General features: G+C 56.7%; 1 protein-coding gene across 1 annotated transcript in view; it reads right to left on the bottom strand.

Annotated features, from left to right (window-relative positions):
- Positions 1-10,621: 10,621 nt before the first annotated feature.
- Positions 10,622-21,188, bottom strand: part of ELFN1 (extracellular leucine rich repeat and fibronectin type III domain containing 1) — a 34,303-nt gene continuing 23,736 nt past the window's right edge. The window contains 2 exon segments of the mRNA XM_019947340.3: positions 10,622-13,147; positions 13,149-14,200. Coding sequence (XP_019802899.2) covers positions 11,509-13,147; positions 13,149-13,957 — 2,448 coding nt within the window. The 5' untranslated portion in view covers positions 13,958-14,200 and the 3' untranslated portion in view covers positions 10,622-11,508.

Here is a 21,188-nt window from a genome sequence, read left to right as displayed (position 1 = left end):
TATTCGCATCCCCTGCCCATTTTGAAATCAGGTGTTTGTTTTTTGTTTCTTGGGGGGTTTTTTTGCTACTGAGTTGTACGAGTCCTTTATTTATTTTGGATATTACCTGCTTATCGGCTATATGATTTGCACTATTTTCTCCCATTTGGTAGGTTGCCTTCTCGTTTTGTTGATGATTTCCTTAGCCGTGCAGAAGCTTTTTAGTTTGATGTAGTCATACTTGTTTATTTTTGCTTTTATTGCCTTTGCTTATGGTGTCAAATACAAAACATCTTCATCGAGACCTATGTCAAGAAACTTAACACATTTTCTTCTAGGAATTTTATGGCTTCAGGTCTTAATACAAGTCTTTAATCCATTTTGAGTTGGCTTTTGTGTATGGTGTAAGATAGTGGTTCAGTTTCTTTTTCTTTTTCTTTTTCTTTTTGTATGAGGTGACCCAGTTTTTCCAGCGCCATTTATTGAGGACACTGTCCTTTCCCCATTGTATATTCTTGGCTCCTTGTCATAAATTGACCATATATGTGTGGGTTTATTTCCTGGCTCTCTATTCTGTTCTATTGATCTAGGTATCTGTTTTTATGTCAATACCATGATGTTTTGATTAATATAGCTTTGTCTGTAGTTTGAAATCAGGAAACCTGATGCCTACAGCTTTGCTCTTGTTCTTCAAGATTCCTTTGGCTATTTGGGGTTCTACTATGGTTCCATAAAAATTTAGGATTTTTTGTTCTATTTCTGTGAAAAATACCATTGAAATTTTGATAGGGACTGCATTGAACCTGTAGATCACTTTGGGTAGTATGGACATTTTAACAATATTGATTCTTCCAATCTATGAGCATGGAATATTTTTCTGTTTATTTGTCTTGAATTTATTTTATCAGTGTCTTAAAGCTTTCAGTATACAGGTCTTTCACCCCCTTGGTTAAGTTTATTCCTGGGTATTCTATTCTTTTTGACGCAATTGTAAATGGAATTGGTTTCCTTTATTAGTGTATACAAACACAACAGATTTCTGTATCTTGCAACTTTATCTAATTTGTGTATTAGATCTAAGAGTTTTTCTTGGAGTCTTTAGGGTTTTGTACATATAATATGTCATCTGCAAATAGTGACAGTTTTATTTCTTCCTTACAAATGGTGTGCCTTTTATTTCTTTTTCTTGCCTAATTGCTCTGTCTAGGACTTCTAATGCTATCTTGAATAAAAGTAGCAGGAGTGGGCATCCTTGTCTTCTTCCTGATCTCAGGAAATCTTTCAGCTTCTCAACATTGAGTATGACGTTAGCTGTGGGCTTGTCATATATGGCCTTTATTACGTGGGGGTCTGTTCCCTCTATACCCACTTTGTTGAGAGTTTTGATCATAAATTGATACTGAATTTTGTCAAATGTGTTTTCTGCATCTACTGAGATGATCATATGAATTTTATTTTTTATTTTGGTAATGTGGTGTATTATGCTGATTGATTTGCAAATGCTGAACCATCCTTGCCTCCCTGGAATAAATCCCACTGTGTCGTAGTATATGATCCTTTCAATGCATTGTTGAATTCAGCTTGCTAGTATTTTGTTGAGGATTTTTGCATCTATTTCATCAGAAATATTGGCCTGTGGTTTTCTTGTGGCATTCTTGTCTGGTTTTGTTATCAGAGTAATGCTGGTCTTATAAAATGAGTTTGGAAGTGTTTCCTCCTCTTCAATTTTCTGCAAGAGTTTGAGAAGGATAGATATTAAATCTTTTTGAATGTTTGGTAAAATTCACCAATGAAGTCATCTGGTGCTGGATTTTTGTTTGTTGGGAGGTTTTTGAGTACTGATCCAATCTCTAGTAGTAATTAGTTCAGATTTTCTATTCCTTCATGATTCAGTCTTGGGTAGGGTATATGTTTTTAGGAATTTATCCATTTCTTTTAGGTTGTCCAACTTGTTGGAGTATAATTGTTCATAGTAGTCTTTTATGATCCTTTGAATTTCTGTGATATCACTTTTAACATCTCTTTTTAATGTTTGATTTTATTTATTTGAGTCCCCTCTTTTTCTTGGTGAGTCTAGCTAATGGTTGGCCAATTTTGTATGTCTTTGTAAAAATCCAGCTTTTAGTTTCATTGATCTTTTCTATTGTCTTTTTTGTCTCTGCTTTATTTATTTCTGCTCTGATCTTTGTTATTTCCTTACTACTACTAACTTTGGGCTTTGTTATTCTTTTCTAGCTCTTTGAGGTGTAAACTTAGGTGGTATATTTGAGATTTTTCTTGTTTCTTGATGTAAGCATTTATCACTATGACCTTCCTTCTTAGAACTGCTTTTGCTATATCCCATAAGTTTTGGTATGTTGTATTTCCATTTTCATTTGTCTCAAGGTATTTAAATTTTTTCTTTTTATTTATTCTTTGACTCATTAGTTGTTTAATGTCCACATATTTGTGATTTTTATAGTTTTCTTCTTGTAACCGATCTCTCAGTCTTATATCATTGTGGTAGGAAAATACACTCGATCTGATTTCAATTTATTGTCTTAACTTTATTAAGACTTGTTTTGTGGCTTAACATATGATCTATCCAGGAAAATGTTCCATGCGTACTTGAGGAGACTGTATATTCTATTGCTTTTGGATGGAATTTTCTATATACGTGTAAGTCCGTCTGGTCTAACATGTTATTTAAGGCCAATGTTTCTTCATTGATTTTCTGGCTGGATGATCTCTCCCTGGGCAGAAGTGAATTGTTAACATTCTGTACTATTCCTGTTGTCTATTTCTCCCTTTAGATTTGTTACTATTTGCTTTATATATTTAGGTGCTCCTATACTGGGTGCATAAATATTTACAAATAAATTCTCTTGTTGAAGTGACCTCTTTATCATCATGTAATAATCTTTTTTTTGTCTCTCGTATACAACCTTGGTCTTAAGGTTCATTTTGCCTCACTATCCCAGATTTCTTTTGGTTTCCATTTGCACAGAATATCGTTTTCCACCCCTTCACTTTCAGTCGGTGTGTATGCTTACATCTGAAGTGAGCATCTTGTAGGCAGCATACAGGTGTGTCTTATTTTTCTATCCATTCAGCCACTCTGTTTTTTGACTGGTCTATTTACATTTAAAGTAATTATTGATAGGTATGTACTTATATCATTTTTGTTCATTGTTTTCTGGCTGCTTCCTAGTTACTCTGTTCCTTTCTTCTTCTCTTGCTCTCTTGTGTATCTACCATAGGTTTTCGCTTGTTGTTACCATGGGGCTTACATAAAACAACTTATGTTTATAACGGTCTATTTTAAGTTGATAGCAACGTAAGTTTGAATGCATTCTAAAGCTCTGCATTTTTACTTCCCCTCACCACCATGCTTTATATTTTTGATGTCACAATTTACATCCTTTAGTCTTGTGTATCCTTTAACAAATTATTGTGGTTATAGTGTTTTTACTTCTTTTGTATTTTAGCCTTCATACTAGCTTTAGAAGTGATTAACCCACTGCATTTACAACATTAGCTTATTCTGAATTTTACTGTATATTTACCTTTACCAGTGAGATTTGCGCTTCCGTATGTTTCCTGTTACTAATTACTGCCCTTTCGTTTCTGCTTAAAGACATCCTTTTAACATTTCTCTTAAGACTGGTCTAGTGGTGGTGATCTTTTTTAGCTTTTTTCTTTATCTCTTCTTCAATTTTGAATGACAACTTTTCCAGGTAGAGTATTCTTAGTTGGAGAGTTTTTCCTTTCAGTACTTTGAATATATCATGCCACGCCCTTCTGGCCTGCAAAGTTTCTGTCAGGAAATCTGCTTATGGGCTTATGACTACTGACAGCGTAACAAGTTGTTTTTCTCTTGCCGTTTTTAAGATTCTCTTTGTCTTTAACTTTTGACATTTTAATTATAACGTGTCTTGCTGTGGGTCTCTTTGGGCTCATCTTATTTGGAACTTTTCGGGATTCCTGGGTCTGGATGTCTGTTTCCTTCCCCGGGTTAGGAAATTTATAACCATTATTTCTTTGAATAAGTTCTCTGCCTCTTTCTCTCCCTTCTCCTTCTGGGACCCCAACAGTTGAATGTGGGTCTGCTTGACGTTGTCCCGTTAGTCCCTTAAGCTATCTTTACTCTTCTGTATTCTTTTTTCTTTTTGCCGCTGTGGTTGGGTGAGTTTCACTGCTCTGTCTTCAAGTTCACTGATCCTTTCTTCTGCTTCATCTAGTCTTCTGTTGAACTCCTGGACTGTATTCTTCAGTTCTGTGACTCCTGTTTGGTACTTCCTTACATTTCCTGTCTCTCTGTTGAAGTTCTCACTTTGCTCATCCATTCTTCCCCTGAGTTTGATGAGCATCCTTATGACTGTTATTTTGAACTCTTTTGAGGTAAATCACTTATCTCTGTTTCATTAAGGTCTTTTTCTGAGGTTTTATCTCCTTCTTTCATCTGGAACATATTTTTCTGTTTCTTCATTTTACTTGACTCTTTGAGTTGATTCCCATGCATTAGCTACAGACTGGGAGAAAATGTTTGCCAACCACGTATCTGACAAAGGTCTTGTATCTAGAAAATGTAAAGAGCTCTCAAAACTCAACAGTAAAAACAAAACATTCAGAACATAGGTAAAGATGAGGACATATCAAAGAAGAGACACAGACGAGTGCGAGTCAGCACACGAAAAAGATGTTCAACAACATTAGACACGAGGGAAATGTAAATTAAAACCATAATGAGGTATCAATACACACCATTACAACAACCAAAGTAAAAACTAGCAATGACACCAAATGTTACTGCGGGTGTGGAGAAATTACATCTCGCAACCATTGCTGGAGGGAATGTGAAAAGGTGCTGTCGCTCTGAGAAAACAGTTGAGCGGTTCCTTACAATACTTAACATGTGCTTATCCTACAGCCCAGCAATTGTGCTCCTGTGCATTTATCCCAGAGAAATGAGAACCTAAGTTCACATCAAAACCTGTATGAGGATTTTCACAGTAGCTTTATTTGTAACAGCCCCAAACCAGAAGCAGCCTAGATGTCCTTCAACAAGTGAGTGGCACACAAACTCTGGCACGTCATCTCTACGATGGAATACGCCCAGCAATGCAAAGAAACAAACAACTGACACAGTAACAACTTGGTCGGATCTCAAGGAAATTATTCTGAGTGAAAAAAGCCAGCATCAAACGGTTACCTAGTATATGATTTCATTTATACAATATTCTCAAAAGGACAGGGCTGGAGAACAGTTAGCGGTGCCAGGGGACAGGGATGGTGTTGGGTGTGGGGTGACTTACAGGGCAGTGCAAGGGTGGTCTTTGTCGCGGCGGGTCAGCTCTGTATCTCGGTTGTGGTGGTGGTTACCCAAATCTATACGCACGGGGTAAATCTGCAAAGACCTCACACGTACATAAATGAGTGCGTGTGAAAGCTGGTGGAAACCCAGTAAGATCTGTAGTGTAGTTAACACACTTGGACCAACAGACGAAACAGCTTCCTGGCTTTGATGCTGTGCTACAGGTGTGTGAGAGGTCACCACTGGAAGAGGGTGGGTGACTCTATGCACTGGTTTGTTCTGTTTTTTGACTTCCTGTGACTCTATAATTATTTCAAATTAAACAAAACCCAAAAAATCTCCCAGAAGGTGGAACCAAAAGGCAATGCGGTGGATTGAGAAAAGATGCCAAGGATGCAGTGGTCAAAGGAGGAAACCCCTCAAGGTCCCCCGTGACCCCCAGCACCTGCACCAGTTCCATATGCTGCCCTCTCTCCCTCTCAGTGGACGGACTGTCCATGGTGCTAGCCAAGACCATCCCTTCCATTCAGCAGCAAACCTCACCCATTTTTTAAATATACTTAAAAAATTTTTATTGAAGTTGATTTGCACTGTTGTGTTAATTTCTTCTGTACAGCAGAGTGAGTCAGTTATACATATACATATTCTTTTTCATATTCTCTTCCATTGTGGTTCATCCCAGGATACTGAATATAGTTCCCTGTGCTCTACAGTAGGACCTTGTTTATTCATTCTATATCTAATAGTTTGCATCTGCTCATCCCAAACTCCCAGTCCCTCCCTCCCCCACCTCCCTTCCCCCTTGGCAACCGCAAATCGGTTCTCTGTGTCTGTGAGCCTGTTTCTGTTCTGTAGATAAGTTTGTTTGTGTCATATTTTAGATTCCACATATAAGTGAAATCATATGATATTTGTCTTTCTGTTTCTGACTTACTTGCTTAGTATGATAATCTCTAGGTCCATCCATGTGGCTGCCAAAGGCAGCTGAGGAATATTCCATTGTCTATATGGCCCTCATCTTCTTTATCCATTCATTCATCTGTCGATGGACATTTAGGTTGTTTCCGTGTCTTGGCTGTTGTGAATAGGGCTGCAGTGAACACAGGGGTGCATGTGTCTTTTTGAATTAGAGTTTTGTCTGGATACATGCCCAGGAGCGGGATTGCAGGATCATACGGTAGCTCTATTTTTAGTTTTCTGAGGAACCTCCATACTGTTCTCCATAGTGGCGGCAGATTTACCTTCTCGCCCACAGTGCGGGAGGGGGTTCCCTGTTCTCCACCCCATCCTCACCGTGTGTTATTTATGGACTTTTTAACAGTGGCCATTCTGACCCGTGAACCTCACCCCTTCTTATTCGGACATGTTCTGGTCACTTCCTGTCTCCAGCGCATCATCAGTGCTTTTTCCCCGCTGGATCCTACAGACAAACTGTCGTGTCTCCCGCCTCTTGGCACCGTACCCGCCGCCCCTGCGTCGCACAGCGGCTCCACAGTAAGATCCGCTGTTACAGGAAGGAGAGATGCTTCTCTGCACACCTGGTTATTGCATGTAAGTGTCCAGCCTGCTGCACTTATATAGAGAGAGGGCTGGAAGTACAGATACCGTGATTATCTCGGGGTGGTGAGATCGAGTGACCTCTCTTTTCTTCTTTATGTTTAGCTGTTTTCTAAAGTTTATGTTGTAAAAGTGTTGCTTTTGAGATAAGGGAAAGTTACTATTCTATAAAACTCCATCCGTGCCCCCACGGCCCACCGCCCAGCTCTAATTCCTTTACGCTTGCAAGGCGGGCACCCGAGCCTGACTCAACCGACCCCCTGGGCCTGCAGCCCCGCCACGGCCCCAGCTCTGACCGCCAGGGGCGCCTACCTGCCCCTCGGGTGGGGGCTAGAGTGGTCCCTGCGGGTCCCTCAGGAAGGAAGCCCCGGACCTGCTCCCCCCTCACCCAACGTGCCCACTCCTACTTGCCCGTCAAGACCTTGAGCACTGGCCTCCCCCAGGAGCTTCCTGCTCCACAGGGATGTCCCAGCCCTGCCTCTGCTCCCCGGCGCTTGGTCAGTGCGCGGTGGATCATCAGGTCAGTGGCTGCGTCTTCCAGCAGCCCTCAGGCCAGGCCTCCCCCACTGGCCCCTCCATGCCTTTCCTGCCCCCTTTTCACCCCCTCTCTCCCTCTGTTCTGACGTGTATGGAGTTCAGCACTGGCCTCTCTGCAACCTGGTTTTCTGGCCGTTCAGCCCAGGGGGAGCCCCGCAGGAGACGGCAGGGGGGACAGGGGTTGGGCCCGCGTCCCCAGCTCCCTCTGTGGGGTCGCCTCGGGCTGGCGGCCCCCCACTGGAGGCCCCTCCTCAGGGCCCTGGCGGGCTCTCTGCACAGCTGCTCCTCCCAGCATCTCCCCTCGTCCCAGGGGGCCGAGATGCACTACCAGCTGGGCTGCTGCTGACCCCCGGGGTCCCCTACACCCTCTCTCTGGAAATGGTCCTTTTAGGCAAACCCCCTTGAATAACCCTGTTTGGAGCACCACCTCTTTCCTGTCGGGACTGTGACTCTCGGACGGGGGGAGAGGTTTGTTGATGTCTCCAGGATGTCTGGTACACAGCAGGTGCTCTGTAACTGTGTGTTGAATGAATGCATGAATGAAACCTCAGGACCACATCTTGGGTTTTCTGCTGTTTGTGCTCTGTGGTCCCCTCTAGAGGGAGGACGCGTGAGGCTCGGCCACGCTTTTGGCCTCTGTTCTCAGATGGTCCTGATTCTTCTCCCCACCCTGTGTCCCCGCCCTTTGCCCCTGTGGAGGGAGTGGCCTGTCTGCGCCTTGACTTTGAGCTCAGCCATGTGACTCACTCTGACCATGGGGGGCTTGCTCTCTTGGCCATCACCTGGGCCGGTGTGTGGAGGACGAGGGCCCCAGTCCTCCCAGCACCCCCCAGATGCATGGATGGGCGACCAAGATCAGCAGAGCTGCCCTGGTCACGTGAGCAATAACGTGTGTATGGTGGTTGTTACACGGCACCGTCGGACCGACAGAGGTGACAGATACAACCCCACGTGCCATTCGGGGACCCAGTGCAGTACAGGGGGGCAGGTGCAGCATCCCCACTGAGCTGCAGAGAGGTCAGCGGCCTTCTGGGGTCGCGCGGTCACAGGCGGCAGAGCCTGCTTTGGGCCCATGCTTTCGGCTTCCACATCTCACAGACCTACAAGAGCTGCCCGTGGGGAAGCCGGGCCCTGGTCCCAGCCCACGGTGTGACTCGCTCTGGCAGACCTTCATTCTGGGCTCGGAGCTCACTTCTGAGCCCACAAGGCTGCTGACCTCTCTCCACTTTGTAGTGTCCACCCACCATCCTCACCGTGGCTTCCTTTTTCCAGACCAAACACCCTTTCTAGGAAGCCTTCCAGGCTCTTCCCAGGCAGGGGTTCCCATCCTTCTCTGGGCCTCCTGGGCCCTGCGCCTCCCAGAGCTGCGTCACCTGCCTCTGCTTCCAGTGCCCTTCTGGCCTGTGAGCCTCTCCAGAGTCGGGGCAGCGTCGACCCCTCCCTGGGCTTCAGTAGGGCTTGGCACAGAGCCCCGCACGCAGTAGGGGATCAGAAGCGTGTACGTCCTGTGTGTCTACTGTTGCCCACTCCACTGTGACCACCTTCGAGCAGGGGCACGGCGACATACAGGTCTGTGCCCTGGGACTGGCCCAGCATCCAGCAGTGAGAGCCACGTCTGTCCAACCCGGGGTGTCCCTGGGACCCCTGCTCGGGGCAGGGCCCTCGGTAGTGACGTGTCCTCCCCGATGCCTGGCCAGCTGGCGCCTCCGGCCTGTGGCCGTCGTTCTCTGGTTCCCTATAGCCAGTGCTATCTCCTCAGCGACAGGGAACAGCAGCTGAGGCCTGACCCCACTTTTGTCCCACGGCCAGGACTGTCACCACTTACTGCATGACCTTGGGCGAGGCAGGCCCCTCTCTGGGCCTCCACCCAGCCTCCAGCCCCGGGGTCTGCCTCCTCTGCCTGCCCGCGCTGCCCTGGGCACGGCCTCGTGGTCTCCAGCCCCCTCACATGTAACGGTGCCCCTGCACTGTCACCCCCATGGCCGGAGCCGGGGGAGCCTGGGGCCTGTCGGGTCGGGGGGCAGCGTCCTCAGAAGTGGCCCACTCTGGAGGGGCTCAGTCGAGGGGGGCCGTGCAGGGGCCCCACATGCAGGACCTTGACGGGGTCACCTGGGTGCAGAGGCCAGGACGGCGGCCAGCCCGCAAGAGACAGACCCGCCGTGTCCCAGCCCCAGCTCCTGCACAGGCTCTAAGGTGCCTAAAGTGAGATCGCCATGGAGGGGAGGGGGGAGCAGTCTGTCAGCGGGGGTGTGCAAGGAGGGCTGCTGACCCGCCGCTTCCAGCCCTGTCCCCCACGCCTGAACCCCGCTTCCATCCTCTGCTCCGGGTCTGGCTGCTCTCCGGCTCCCCATTGCTTCCGAGCTCAGTCCCAGCTCCCACTCGTGCCTGACCAGGTCCTTGTCAGAGACAGACTGGGCGTGGGTTTGCCCTGGACTGGGGTGGGGGGGGGTAGGAAGGAGAGGAGAGCCCCTGCCCCTGCGAGGTAGAGAGCTCGGATGAAGATCTGACGCGTCCAGCGGGAGGGTCAGTGGCGGGTCACCTGTTCCCTGCAGGGCCCGCCTTGGAGAAGGTGCTTCTGCAGGACGCAGGACTGGGGTGGGTGCAGGTCCTCCACTGTGCTGACAGGTGGCCCCAAGGCCCAGAAATGGCTTCTCACCCTGAAAGCCTTGCTCTGGCTCCTGAGGGAGGGCCCCTGTGGCGGCACTGCTCTGGACGGAGCCACTGAGGGGGACCCTCCGTGAGCTCGGGGTCGCGGTCCGGGCTCCTCGGGAGATTCTGAACAACCTGGCGCTGTTCATACCTGCGCTCAAACCCCTCCCTCCGAGTTCGGGGCCCCACCAGGGTGGCAGGGGGATGGGCGCGAGGCCCGTGAGGGCCTGCGGCGTCGGGATCTGAGGGAACTTTCCCCGTAGGGGGGGCTCCAGCCACGGGAGGGGCCCCCCCAACCCGCTCGAGCTCGCCCCACTCACACGCAAACCCCACCATCCGTACACACCCGTCAGCTTCCCGGGTGTGTGCGCAGACACCAGTCACACGCACCGTCGGACACACTCACTCACCCCCCGGTGCCCACCTCCCTCCCCTGCCCTTCCACACCGAAGCTGGAGTTCCCCACCCAGGGCTGGCTGCGTCACTCCCAGGGCCTGTGACCCCAGCACCACCCCTAAACCAGACATCTAAAACCCCAAATCCTTCCCTAAATCCCACAGTAGAAACCCACTACAAACAAGCATTGGGATTTTTTTCCTTTGCAGAATTTTTTTTTTAGTGGACAGACATAGTCTTTTTTTTCTTTCTCGTTTTACAGCAAACATTGCAAATATAGAAATATTTTTCTATACAACAGGACGACAGGAGCACACACAGCCCCTGGCCACCCCCGAGCCGTCCCCAGGCACAGCCCCCCTCCTCGAGTCCCGCAGGGCTCCGGGACCTTCCTGGAGGCCACTCGGCCGCCTGCCTTCGCTCTGCCCCTCTTTGGTGGCCTCCGGAGGTGGCAATGAAGAGACGGACTAAACAGTCCACAAAAAACCACGGACGGAGATCATGCGAGGAGCCAGGTGGCCACGCTGGCCACGCCCCCCAGGTCTAGTGTTTTATCTTTTTAAGAGAACTTTACTTTTAATATATTTTTTTAAAAAAGAAAATAACGAGAGAAGAGAGGGAAAGAAAGAAAGCAGAGAAGAATCAAAAGAGAGAATAGATAATGAAAAAAAAACCCCCACCCCCCATCCCTAAGACACAGTTTTTCGAAGTCCCTTGTGTGTGTGTCTGTGTGTGGGGTGTGTGTGTCTGTGTGGTGTGTGTGGGTGGTGGTGGTGGTGGTGGTGGTGTGTGTGGTGTGTCTGTATGGTGGTGTGCATGTGTGTGTGTACGGGCCCGCTCACACCGGTGAGAATGACTCAGGGCAGGTACACGTGCTCGGCCACGGTTCACCTCCCGTTCATACTGTCAGTGCCCCCTCCCCACTTCCTCTGCAAAGCCCAGGGCTTTAACAGCTGCTAGCGTGTGTGTGTGGGTGTGTCCCGTGGGTCTCTGGGTTACAAACAGCTGCAGTGGCTCTTGTGTCCTTTTTGGTCCAGTGGGCATCACGAGTTTCGGGGAGGGCGCAGGCGCCTGGCGGGGGGGGGGGGGGGGGGGGCTCAGGACTTGTGCTGTGCGGACACGCCCTTCCAGTAGTCCAGGATGTCGTGCAGGTCCTCATCTTGGGCGAACTGGACCTTCTTGCGCAGGGCGTGGCCGGCTGCCACGAACTCCCCGTTGTCCTTGTGCCGCCGGCGGCTCAGTCTGAAGCGCTCCCAGATGCTCTGGGAGGCCCTGCAGGTGTATTCGGGGCTGGAGGAGTAGCTCAGGTTATGGTACTGCGGGGACAGCTGCGAGTAGGCCAGGTCGCGGGGCCGCGGCCGGGTCAGCGGCTCCAGGATGGACGCCTTGCGGCCGCCGGGGCCCTCGTGGGGCAGGGGCGTCTCGGCGGGGTGGGAGCCGGGGTACGAGTGCCGGTGCTCACCGTACTGGCGGCTCTTCTCAGCCTCGGCCCGCAGCACGGCGGCCGCGGGGGTCACAGTGAGGATGGCGTCGGCCGCGGGCGAGCTCTTCTCGATGTACTTGGCCTCGGCGGCCGCGGCCTTATGCGCCCCGGCGGCCTCAGCGCGGTAGGGCCGCGGGCTGCGCGCGGAGCCGCTGGACGAGGTGCTGGCGCGCGGGGCCCCGGGGGCGGCCTCCGCGCTGTGATGCCGCTGCAGGCTGTGGCTGAAGGCGTCCTTGTAGGCGGGCGCCAGGAAGCCGTGCTTGCCGGCCAGCGGCTCGGACAGCAGCACCAGCTGCGGCTCGGCCGCGGCCCCCGCCTTGCCGCCCTGGAAGGAGGTGGACTCGGACTTGAGGGCGTCGATGCAGTTGTTGATGATCTGGTTGACCTTGTCCACCTCCTTGGCGATGGTGGAGATCTCGGCCACCGAGCTGCGGCTGTCGGGGCCCGGCCCCCCGTCCCTGCGCTCCGCCTGCCCCCCTGAACGCACCTCCAGGTAGCTGCCCTTGCTGGCCTTGGGCGTCTCGCCGCCCTCCGCCAGCTTGTACTGCTCCAGCTCGCCGGCGGCCGCCGGCAGGTACGGCACGCGGGTCACGGCCTCGGGGCCCAGCAGCGGGCCCTGGGACAGCGGGGCCAGGCCGGGCGCCTCCATCTCGGGCCCGTACTTGAGCTCGATGACCGTCTTCTGGAGGCTGCCGGCCGCGGCCGCCGCGGCGGCCTTCTGCTGCTGCTCCTCCCGGCGCCGCCGCCGCCGCAGGCAGTAGTAGACGGCGCCGAGCACCAGCACCATGCCGAAGAGGCAGCCCAGGACGGTCACGATGTAGCGCGTGGCCGTGGAGGAGCCGGGCACGGGGCCCGGCGGGCTGGGCGGCTTGGGCAGGCAGATGGTGAGGCAGGTGTGGTTGTGATGCAGCCCCGAGCTGGTGGAGACCACGCAGTAGGTGTAGTTGGTGAGCGCGTAGAGGTTGGTCAGGCGGATCTCCTCCTGGGCCCGGGTCAGCCTGGACACGGTGGACGACCTGCTGTTGTTGAAGTGCTCCAGCGTGTACATGCGGTTGAACGGGCTGGGCAGCTGGACCGTGATGGTGGCCGAGTTCTGCGTCAGCTGCGTGACCTTCATGAGCGGGCGGGCCTCGGCCTGCGGGGCCAGCGTGGGCAGGGCCACCAGCGGCGTGGTGCCGTCGCCGGAGAAGCACTCATCCTCGGCGCAGGGGCCCTCGCTGGGCTCCGCGGGCGGCGCGGGGGGGGGGCGGCGGCGGCGGCGAGCGGCCGGGCGCCGGGCGGGTCTCGGCCGCGTAGGAGGCGTCGGTGCACACGGACTGCAGCTTGCTGAGGACGCTGCGCTGGCCGTGGCGGCCCTGGCCCAGGAGCGAGTAGCCCGAGTAGAGCGGCGGCGACTCGCACTGCACGCGGTCGTAGGTCTGCGTGGCGTTGGTGAAGGCCGCCAGCCAGCGCAGGAAGCCCAGCAGCTCGCAGGAGCAGTAGAAGGGGTTGCTGTAGAGCTCGCACACGGACAGCTTGGCCAGGCCCGCGAAGGTGGCGCTGTGCAGCCGCTGGATGCGGTTCATGGACAGGTCGACGTTGACGATGTTGGGGCACTCCCAGAAGGCGCCGGGCGCCACCACCTCGATGAGGTTGGCCTGCAGGTACAGGTACTCCAGCTTGCTCAGGCCGCGCAGCACGCCCTCCGTCAGGTTGCGCAGCCGGTTGTAGCCCAGCTGCAGCACCTGCAGGTTGAACTGGCCCGAGAAGGCGCCGTCCTCGATGTAGCCGATCTCGTTCTTGGTGAGGTTGAGGTACGTGAGGTTGCCGAAGCGGCTCAGCGCGGCGTACTGCACGCTGCGGATGCGGTTCTCGTTCAGCCGCAGGTCCACGACGGTGCTGTTTATCTGCTGCGGGATGGCCTCGTAGGGCGGCTGGTTCTGGCTGCAGATGGCCAGCCACACGAAGCCCTTGTCGCCCTCGATCAGCCAGCAGTCGCCGCGCACCAGCCCGCCCGCGAGCAGCAGGGCGGCCGCCGCCACGCACGCCCAGGCCCACGGCGCAGCCTGCCGGCACCCGGCCATCGGGACCAGCCCTGCGGGAGCGCCCGCTCGGCCTGCCCGGGGGCACGGGGTGGCGGGAGGGGAGGGCGCCCGCGCTCTCAGGGGCGCACCGGGCCGAGCCGCATGGCCGGGCGGCCCGAGTGCTGGGGGCGGGGGGAGCGCCTCCCTCACGGCCAGCCGCCTCTCGCCATCCGCCGGCGTCCTGCCGGAACCGGGGCCTCCTTCCCCATCGGCCCGGGCGTCCTCCAGCTCCAGCCGGTCCTGCTGCAAGACAAGAGGGGAGAGGGCGGTCAAGTGCGGCCCTGGGCCCAGTCCCGCCGAGCTGCCCCGGGCAGTGAGGGAGGAAACGCAAGGGGGCTCGGTGCCGGACCGCAGGCTGACCTCTGTGCCCTGAAGCGGGAAGCATGGGCTGAGCCCGAGCCCCACGTCCGCCCCCTCACCAGTGACCCCATGTGTCAGATGAGCAAACCGAGGCCCAGGGACAAGGCTAAGGTGCTTGGCTGACCGGCGATGGTGGGGGAGGGGCCGTGTGACAGATGCTCTGCGCTGCCCCCTGAAGGCCTGGGGTGGCACTGCGGCCGCCTAGGAGGGCACTCAGCCCCTCCCAAGGGTCCTCGGCTGGCTGCGCAGGAGCCTTCCAGACCCCTCTCAAGCGAGGAGCCAGGACGGCGGGGTCCTGGGTCCGCGTTCTCGGGCAGTGTGACCCGGGTACCTCGTGCCCCTTCTGGGCCTCCGCTTCCCCGAATGAGCCGGCTGGACGCTGTCTGTAGCTTTCCATCTGGCTCCGGGGACCCATGGCCTGTCACCGCCCCACGTCGGTGGGCCCTGGCGGAAAGGCCTGGAAGGACGGTGCCGCCCCCTCTTCGCCAGGCTCCGATGAGCACACCTGGGCAGCCCTGACCCCTCCCATCTCTGATCTCTGCCCCCACCAGACCCCGCGCGTCTCCAGGGCAGGCCTCCCCACCCCCGTGCCGGCACGCGTGCCGAGGCTGCGACGGTCACAGTACAGGGCAGCCGTCCGGGATGAAGCCGGTGCCTGTGGGGCTCCCGCGCCGCGGGCTCCCGCTGCGCCTGGACGCGCCCCCCCTCCCCAGCCCCGGCCAGCGCGGGACTCACCCTCTGCCCCTCGTATTTCTCCCGCGGGACAGACGAGGGCGTGTGTTTGCCGGTTACTCTTTGGAGTTGCAGCGGCCTCTGTGGCTGCCCTGTGGCCTGGCGGGCAGCCAGCTGAGTGTATGTCACTGATATTGACGTTTGCCACTAGCCTGCACTGAGGTGGTTTAAATTAGGAGAAAAAAATAATGATGTGAAATGGATTTTCCCCCCTTTGGAAACTTCACGAAGAACAGCTTTGATCTGGCTCCTGGGGCAGAGTCTTTCCGAGTTAGTTAAAGGGAGGGGAGAGCTCAGAAGGGGCTGGGAGAGTTCCTGTGGGGCCACAGCAGAGCCCAACCGGGGCTCGGCCCAGAGTCGCTGTGTGACACCCAGCAGAGCACAGGGCCTCTCTGGGCCCAAAGGGAAATGGCTGGAGGAGGGAGCAGCCTGCGGTTTGCCTGGGTCTCCCTCGCCTCAGGAGGAAGCCTTGCAGGGGATGCTGGTGTCCCTGCGTGGTCCATCTTGTGACGTGAGATCTACAATCCCAAGGGGCGTACTTGGAGTTCATCGCCATCACACCTCCCAGCGCCTGTTGGCCTGTGCAGGCCCTTTCCTCCCCACCGGTCCCCTGCCCCATCCGTCCAGGTGCTGGGGCTTAGGTCCCCCGGGCGCCCCAGAGGCCAAGAGCGGGCGGCCGGGCAGGCTGCAAGTGCGTCCAGGCGGTGTTTGGAGGTGGGGATGGCTGGCGGGGCAAGGCGCCAATCAGAGTCTGGCTCCGGCCTCCGGATGGACACGGACGGAGCAGTGAGCCCGTCAGGGCAGCGCGGCGCCTGGGCAAGGCTGATCATAATCGCCTTTAATCTCTTGCTCAAAATAACTCAAAGTCAAGTTAAGGAGGATCACAGGGCCTAAAGAACCCTTACCACAGGCAGGCGTGGTTGGGGAAGACGGGCCCCAGGGCTGGCCCAGCCTCTCGCTGCCCCACGCCCAGGGCACCTGGGCACCAGGTGGCTGGAGAGCCACGTGCACGTGTGCTCGCACGCACAGGGCGGAGGTATGTTCCACACTTGCTGGGACCTACGTCAGCCCGTGTGCGTGGACCCGTGTGCCTTCAGACGGACGCGGCTCCGCCCGAGCGCTCGAGGGTGTGCGGGCCCCTGCGGCCCAGCCAGGCCTGCTGCGCCCCCTCCCCACGGCCCGCCCTGCCGGCACTGCGGGCCTCCTCCCGGCGTGACAGTCTAGGAACTGCGCTCAGGGCTGGCACCTGTGAGCGGCAGGTGCCTCTGGAGCCCAGCCTTGCCTCTCCCCACGCCCCATCCGGGGGCCTCCTCCATCGGGCCGGCCCTCACGATGAAGGACGGAGGAGGGCAGGGACGGGTCCCGGGGCTCCTGTTGGGCCGGCCCGCCCTCAACTCTGCGCATCAGACCTGGCCCTGGAGCCCGTTCCCCAGCCAGCGTAGCCTCCGCCCCTCACCTCAGCCTGGCAGGGACCCCAGAGTTCTGTTGCACACCTCACACAAGGGAAACTGAGGCCCAGAGGGCCTCCCCGAAGGTCACACAGTGAGCCAGCCCGTCCTCCTGTGGAGGAGGCCCCTCAAGCCACCATGCGCTGCGTCAGCAGGAACGCCCCGGTGGGGGGCCAGGATACCGCCCCCGGCATCTGAGAGCCCCGTGAGGACTGGGGTCCTCGGGAAGCGGCTGCCCAGGGAACTGGCCGAGTCACTGAGAAAGGTTCTGAACAGACCACGGGGCCCGCTCCTCCTCTCGTGCTCAGGCACGCATCACGCTCCCGCCCCGTCCATCCCTGGTTCGCTCCCACACCCCTGCCCCCGCCGCCGCGCACAGCAAGCCTCTGGCCGCACAGCTGTTTCCAGGACGGCTGCAGAGCACGTGCGCTGGGGGCAGGGCGCAGAGACCTGTCCCCCAACCTGCCAGCACCCCAGACTCACGGTCCCAGTACAGGTGGAGCCGCAGGGCCCTGGTCCCTCCTCCTGCCCTCGCTGGTCCCCGGGCCCCATACTTCAGAGAGATGCAGGGGTGGAGGCCGCCTTCAGGGGGCCCTAGGTACAGCCGACGTGTGCTCCCCGCTCCTGCATCGTCCCCCCGGCTCCCGTCCCCACCCGCGGACTCCGCGATAGTACAGATGGTCTATGTGTGTGCTGTCCAACAGGGCGGCTACTGGGCACAAGCAGTGGGGCAAGTGGTATTGAACACACAGGTCTAGAACCTTCCATAAAGACAGCAGCTTGACCTGAGCACCCTCCGGCCACGCCCCTCTCCCTTCCCCCCCCACGATGCCGCGGTTCCACCCCCACCCCCGCCCCTCCAGGGCAGCATGCATCCCCCACAGCCCGAGCCGCCTCCCATCGAGGTCACTAGTGCTCCAGAGGGAGCACTAGTGACCTCTGTCCTGCCCGCTCCACTCCTCTTTGTCCCTTTTGCAGCCTCTGGGCGGCCCCTGGCCCAGGTAACCGGCCACCCCTTCCTGGAGCACTTCCTGCTCTGGGTCCCTGAGCCGCCACGCTCTCCCGCCCTGGGCTCCTCCGCTAGCTGCTGGCCCCTCTGCCGGCCCCCTCCCTCGCCCTGACCTCTCACTCACTGTGCCTGTGGCCAGGCTCTGCCCTCCCTTCCCCGCGGTGCTGTCACCCCTCCCTTGGCTTCAGTGCTCTCTCCACGCGCCTGCCCCACCCCGCCCGCCCACCTCGCCAACCTTGACGCCCTGGACCCCAGGCTCACAGACGCAGCCGCTTCCCCCTCGAAGTGCGCAAGCCTCCTCCACCACGTTCCCCAAACCACAAGCCGGCGGGTCGTCCTCGAGTCCCCTCTCCCCCCACCCCAAACCCAGTCCCGCAGCAACAGTGTCCGCTCCACCTCCAAACCGGGACCTTCGCCTCCCGCCACGCACGCTGTGGCCACCCCGGGCCAAGTTGTCCCCATCCCTCGTGGGACAAAGGCCATCGCTCCAACCTTGTGGCACCCACGATCCACTCCCCCGCACAGCCAGAGGGACCTGGAGAGCCCTCACGGGATCCCACTGTCCCGCCCACAGCCCTGATGACAGCCATCCTTTCCTCCCACATGGGGAGCAAAACCCAGGGTCCTGCCCCACCCGCCGCCGCTGCCCGTTCTCAACCCACCTCCCTGCCCCCACCCCCTTCCCTCCAGCCACCGGGCCGCAGCACCCCTGTTCCCGCCTGGAGAGCTCTTCCTCCGGCTGTCCGATCAGAAGAGGCCCCTTCCTCTCCCCCGAATCCCAGAGCCGGCGGCCTCCCCATCTGAACTCGTGCTCCCGGCCCCGTCACCCAGTTCCCAGCTCTGCCCAGCACTCATCTCCCCGATGTTTCCCTTGTTTACTTTATTATTCACTTCTGGAGTAAAGATCCTCTCCCCGCTGGGATGTAAACCCCAGAGCAGGAGCCGTGTCCTGTTCTCTGCTGTGATATCCCAGGCCCGGACCAGCGCCTGGCACATGGGAGCAGCTCAGCAGGGAACGTCTGCTCCGTTTTCTCATCTGCAAAAACAGGGTAGAAGTGCGTCCTTCCCGAGGGCCGCTGCTTTCTCACAAATCACCTTCCTTTGCATTTTGTCGGGCCAGCGGGAGCTGTCACTACCCTCTGGAGGGCCTCGGGCTGCCTGGGTTGCCCCTGGTCTGCAAATCCCAACACGCCCGATAGGACCAGCAATGTGTGTCCGACGTCCTCCCTCTGCCAACACCCCCCTGCACGCATGCCCAGGGGCTCTGTGCCCCCTGCGCCCCTCGCCCAGGTGGACGGAGCCCCGAGCACAGTCACTTTCAGAGCCATCACATCCTCACCCTCACGGCAGTCCCACAAGGTGAGGGGACAGGGACACCCACCTTGCCCTCCGGGCCCAGGTGAGAAGCCTGAGGCCCCGCGAGTGAAGGGACCTGCGAGGTCCCAAGACCAGTCAGGTGGGAAGCCCACCGGGGCCACTCGGCCGCTGTCTCAACAGCCACCTCTGTCACCGAGGACGTACGACGGGGTCAGCATGTGTGAGGCTGGCACCGAGATCGTTCTGTCGCATCAACTCCAGAGCCCGGGTCGCCGATAACGAAATGAAGAAATATGGTGGTTCCAGGCTTTTAAACTCCTTACGACCAGATTTGCATAATCACCACGGCCATGTGGGAAAGGAGCACATCCGTCTAAAAAGACTGTTCCTCTCCCCGATCGCCAAGCCCAGACAAGAGGCCGGGGTGCTCTGAGGATTTTGCTGATGGACAGGACTTTCCACCTCCACACGGACGCTCAGGCCGAGGGCCAGGGGCTCGGGGGAGGCAAGGAGATTGGTGGAAAGTTATAGATGGATAACTTTCTGCCGCTCCAACGTTTTGCCAACACGTTGTGTTCACTGCTAACGTTTGTCTGACCCTATAGCCTGGCTCCACTGCAGAGCCCACGGGTCATGACGGGCACCTCAGGCAGGCCAGGCCACGAGGCAGGCGGATGACCCCACCAGCCAGACCAAGTGTGGGAGCGGCCGCCCACCTGAAAGAGGCACAGAACCATCTCGGGCTTCAGGTTCCTGGGCCAGGACGAGAATGCTGGCTCAGCCGTGCTCTGGCTCTGTGGCCTTGGGCCAGTCACTCACCCTCTCTGAGCCCGTTTCCTCCCCTGTCAAATGGTAGGTCCCCCAAGGGTTACAGTGAGGCTGCCATGGCCAGATCAGGGAGGCCTCCGGTGCGTTGCCCGGTACAGGGGTGCTCTGTAGACCCTTGTAGCCTGCTGCAGCTGCGCCCCTGGCCTCGTGGATGGGGGAGGCATTCTAGGCAGTTGGGCGGGGGGGGCAGCAGGCCGCTGGACGCTCTCTGTGGGTTTTACTTCAGCAAGCCGCCCACTCTGGGGGGTATACGGGGGCCCCATGGGGGCCGTCCTGGGCTCAGCACCCACCTAGAACCTGCCCCACTGCCCACTCCCGCCCTGTGTGTCCAAGGAGGTTGGCACGGGCTCGCATGGCAGGTGGTCCAGCAGTGCTGACTCAGCGGGGCTGGACCCTCAGGACTTGGCCACGGGGTCGGGTCTGGCAAACCCCTGACCTCAGCTGGCCCCGGCCTTGTCCTCTGGGAGGACATGAGGTGGCGGGACCAACCCCTGCACCCCGGCCCCCCACCCCGCAAGGATGCGGACGGTGTCGGCAAAGGTCAAAGGACGGGGCCCCACTGGGCCTCAGGGCCCTCACCCTGCCCATCCAGAGGCTGTGACGAGCACGTGTGCAAACAGAGGTCACGACCTCTCACTTCCTCCAGGATTCCCCACGTATTGAGCGCCTACTGTATGCTGACCCGCTTCTCCCATGTCTTGTTACCCAACAAGCCGGCTGCGGAAACAGAGGCTCAGAGAGGGAAAGGCATTTGCATGGCCAGAAACACGATTCTCCCAAAGTGAGGTCAGAGGACCACAGCATCTGCTTGTTCAAAAGGCCCCGGGAGGGGGCGGGGGCGCAGGAAGGGCTCTGGGGCTGGGGTCTGTCTCCTGGGAAGATGCCATCCGCTGCATCCCTCCTCCCCCCAGGCCCGAGGCTCCAGGCTGCTCTGGAGTTAATTAGGGACCCAAACATTTAATGGTCTGCCGTGCTTCCACTGGGCATCTTTTTAAATTAAAAAACATGATGTACAGCATCGCTGGAGAGAAAAATCACTTTGCAGTGGCTTCCTGCTCGGTCGCTCGCAGGGACACGGGGGTGAGGGTGGCTGGCCGGCCTCCGGGGAGGAGGGATGACGGGAGACCCTCTCGAGGAACACGGGTCCACCCCGCGCTGTGGACGCCTGGCACTGTTCCCCATCACACCCTCAGAGCCCCTGCAGCTAGGAAGTTCTATCTTTAGTCTGCGAACCTCTCCACTTGTTTTGAGGGAGGGCTGGTCTGAGACTGAAAGCAGAGACTTGCTGGATCTGCTCCTCCCGGTAGAACGCTGACAGCCAAGAGCCCTTTCTGACCAACTCCGAGCTCGGGTCCGTCCCCACCCTGAGCTCTGATCCCAGCCTGGCAGGAGGGCAGGGCGGCGGCGTAGGGCTCTGGAAGGGACCTTAGGGGAGACCGAGGCACGGGTCCGTCTCTGTCCTCCACCCCCCAGACACTCACAGGGCCCGGTGGCCGTTTCCCACCTCCTTCACGGGGTCAGGCCTCTGCACACGTGC

Source organism: Tursiops truncatus, chromosome 15, assembly GCF_011762595.2.
Source record: "Tursiops truncatus isolate mTurTru1 chromosome 15, mTurTru1.mat.Y, whole genome shotgun sequence".
NCBI lineage: Eukaryota > Metazoa > Chordata > Mammalia > Artiodactyla > Delphinidae > Tursiops > Tursiops truncatus.
This window is presented reverse-complemented; position numbering and strand designations above follow the sequence as displayed.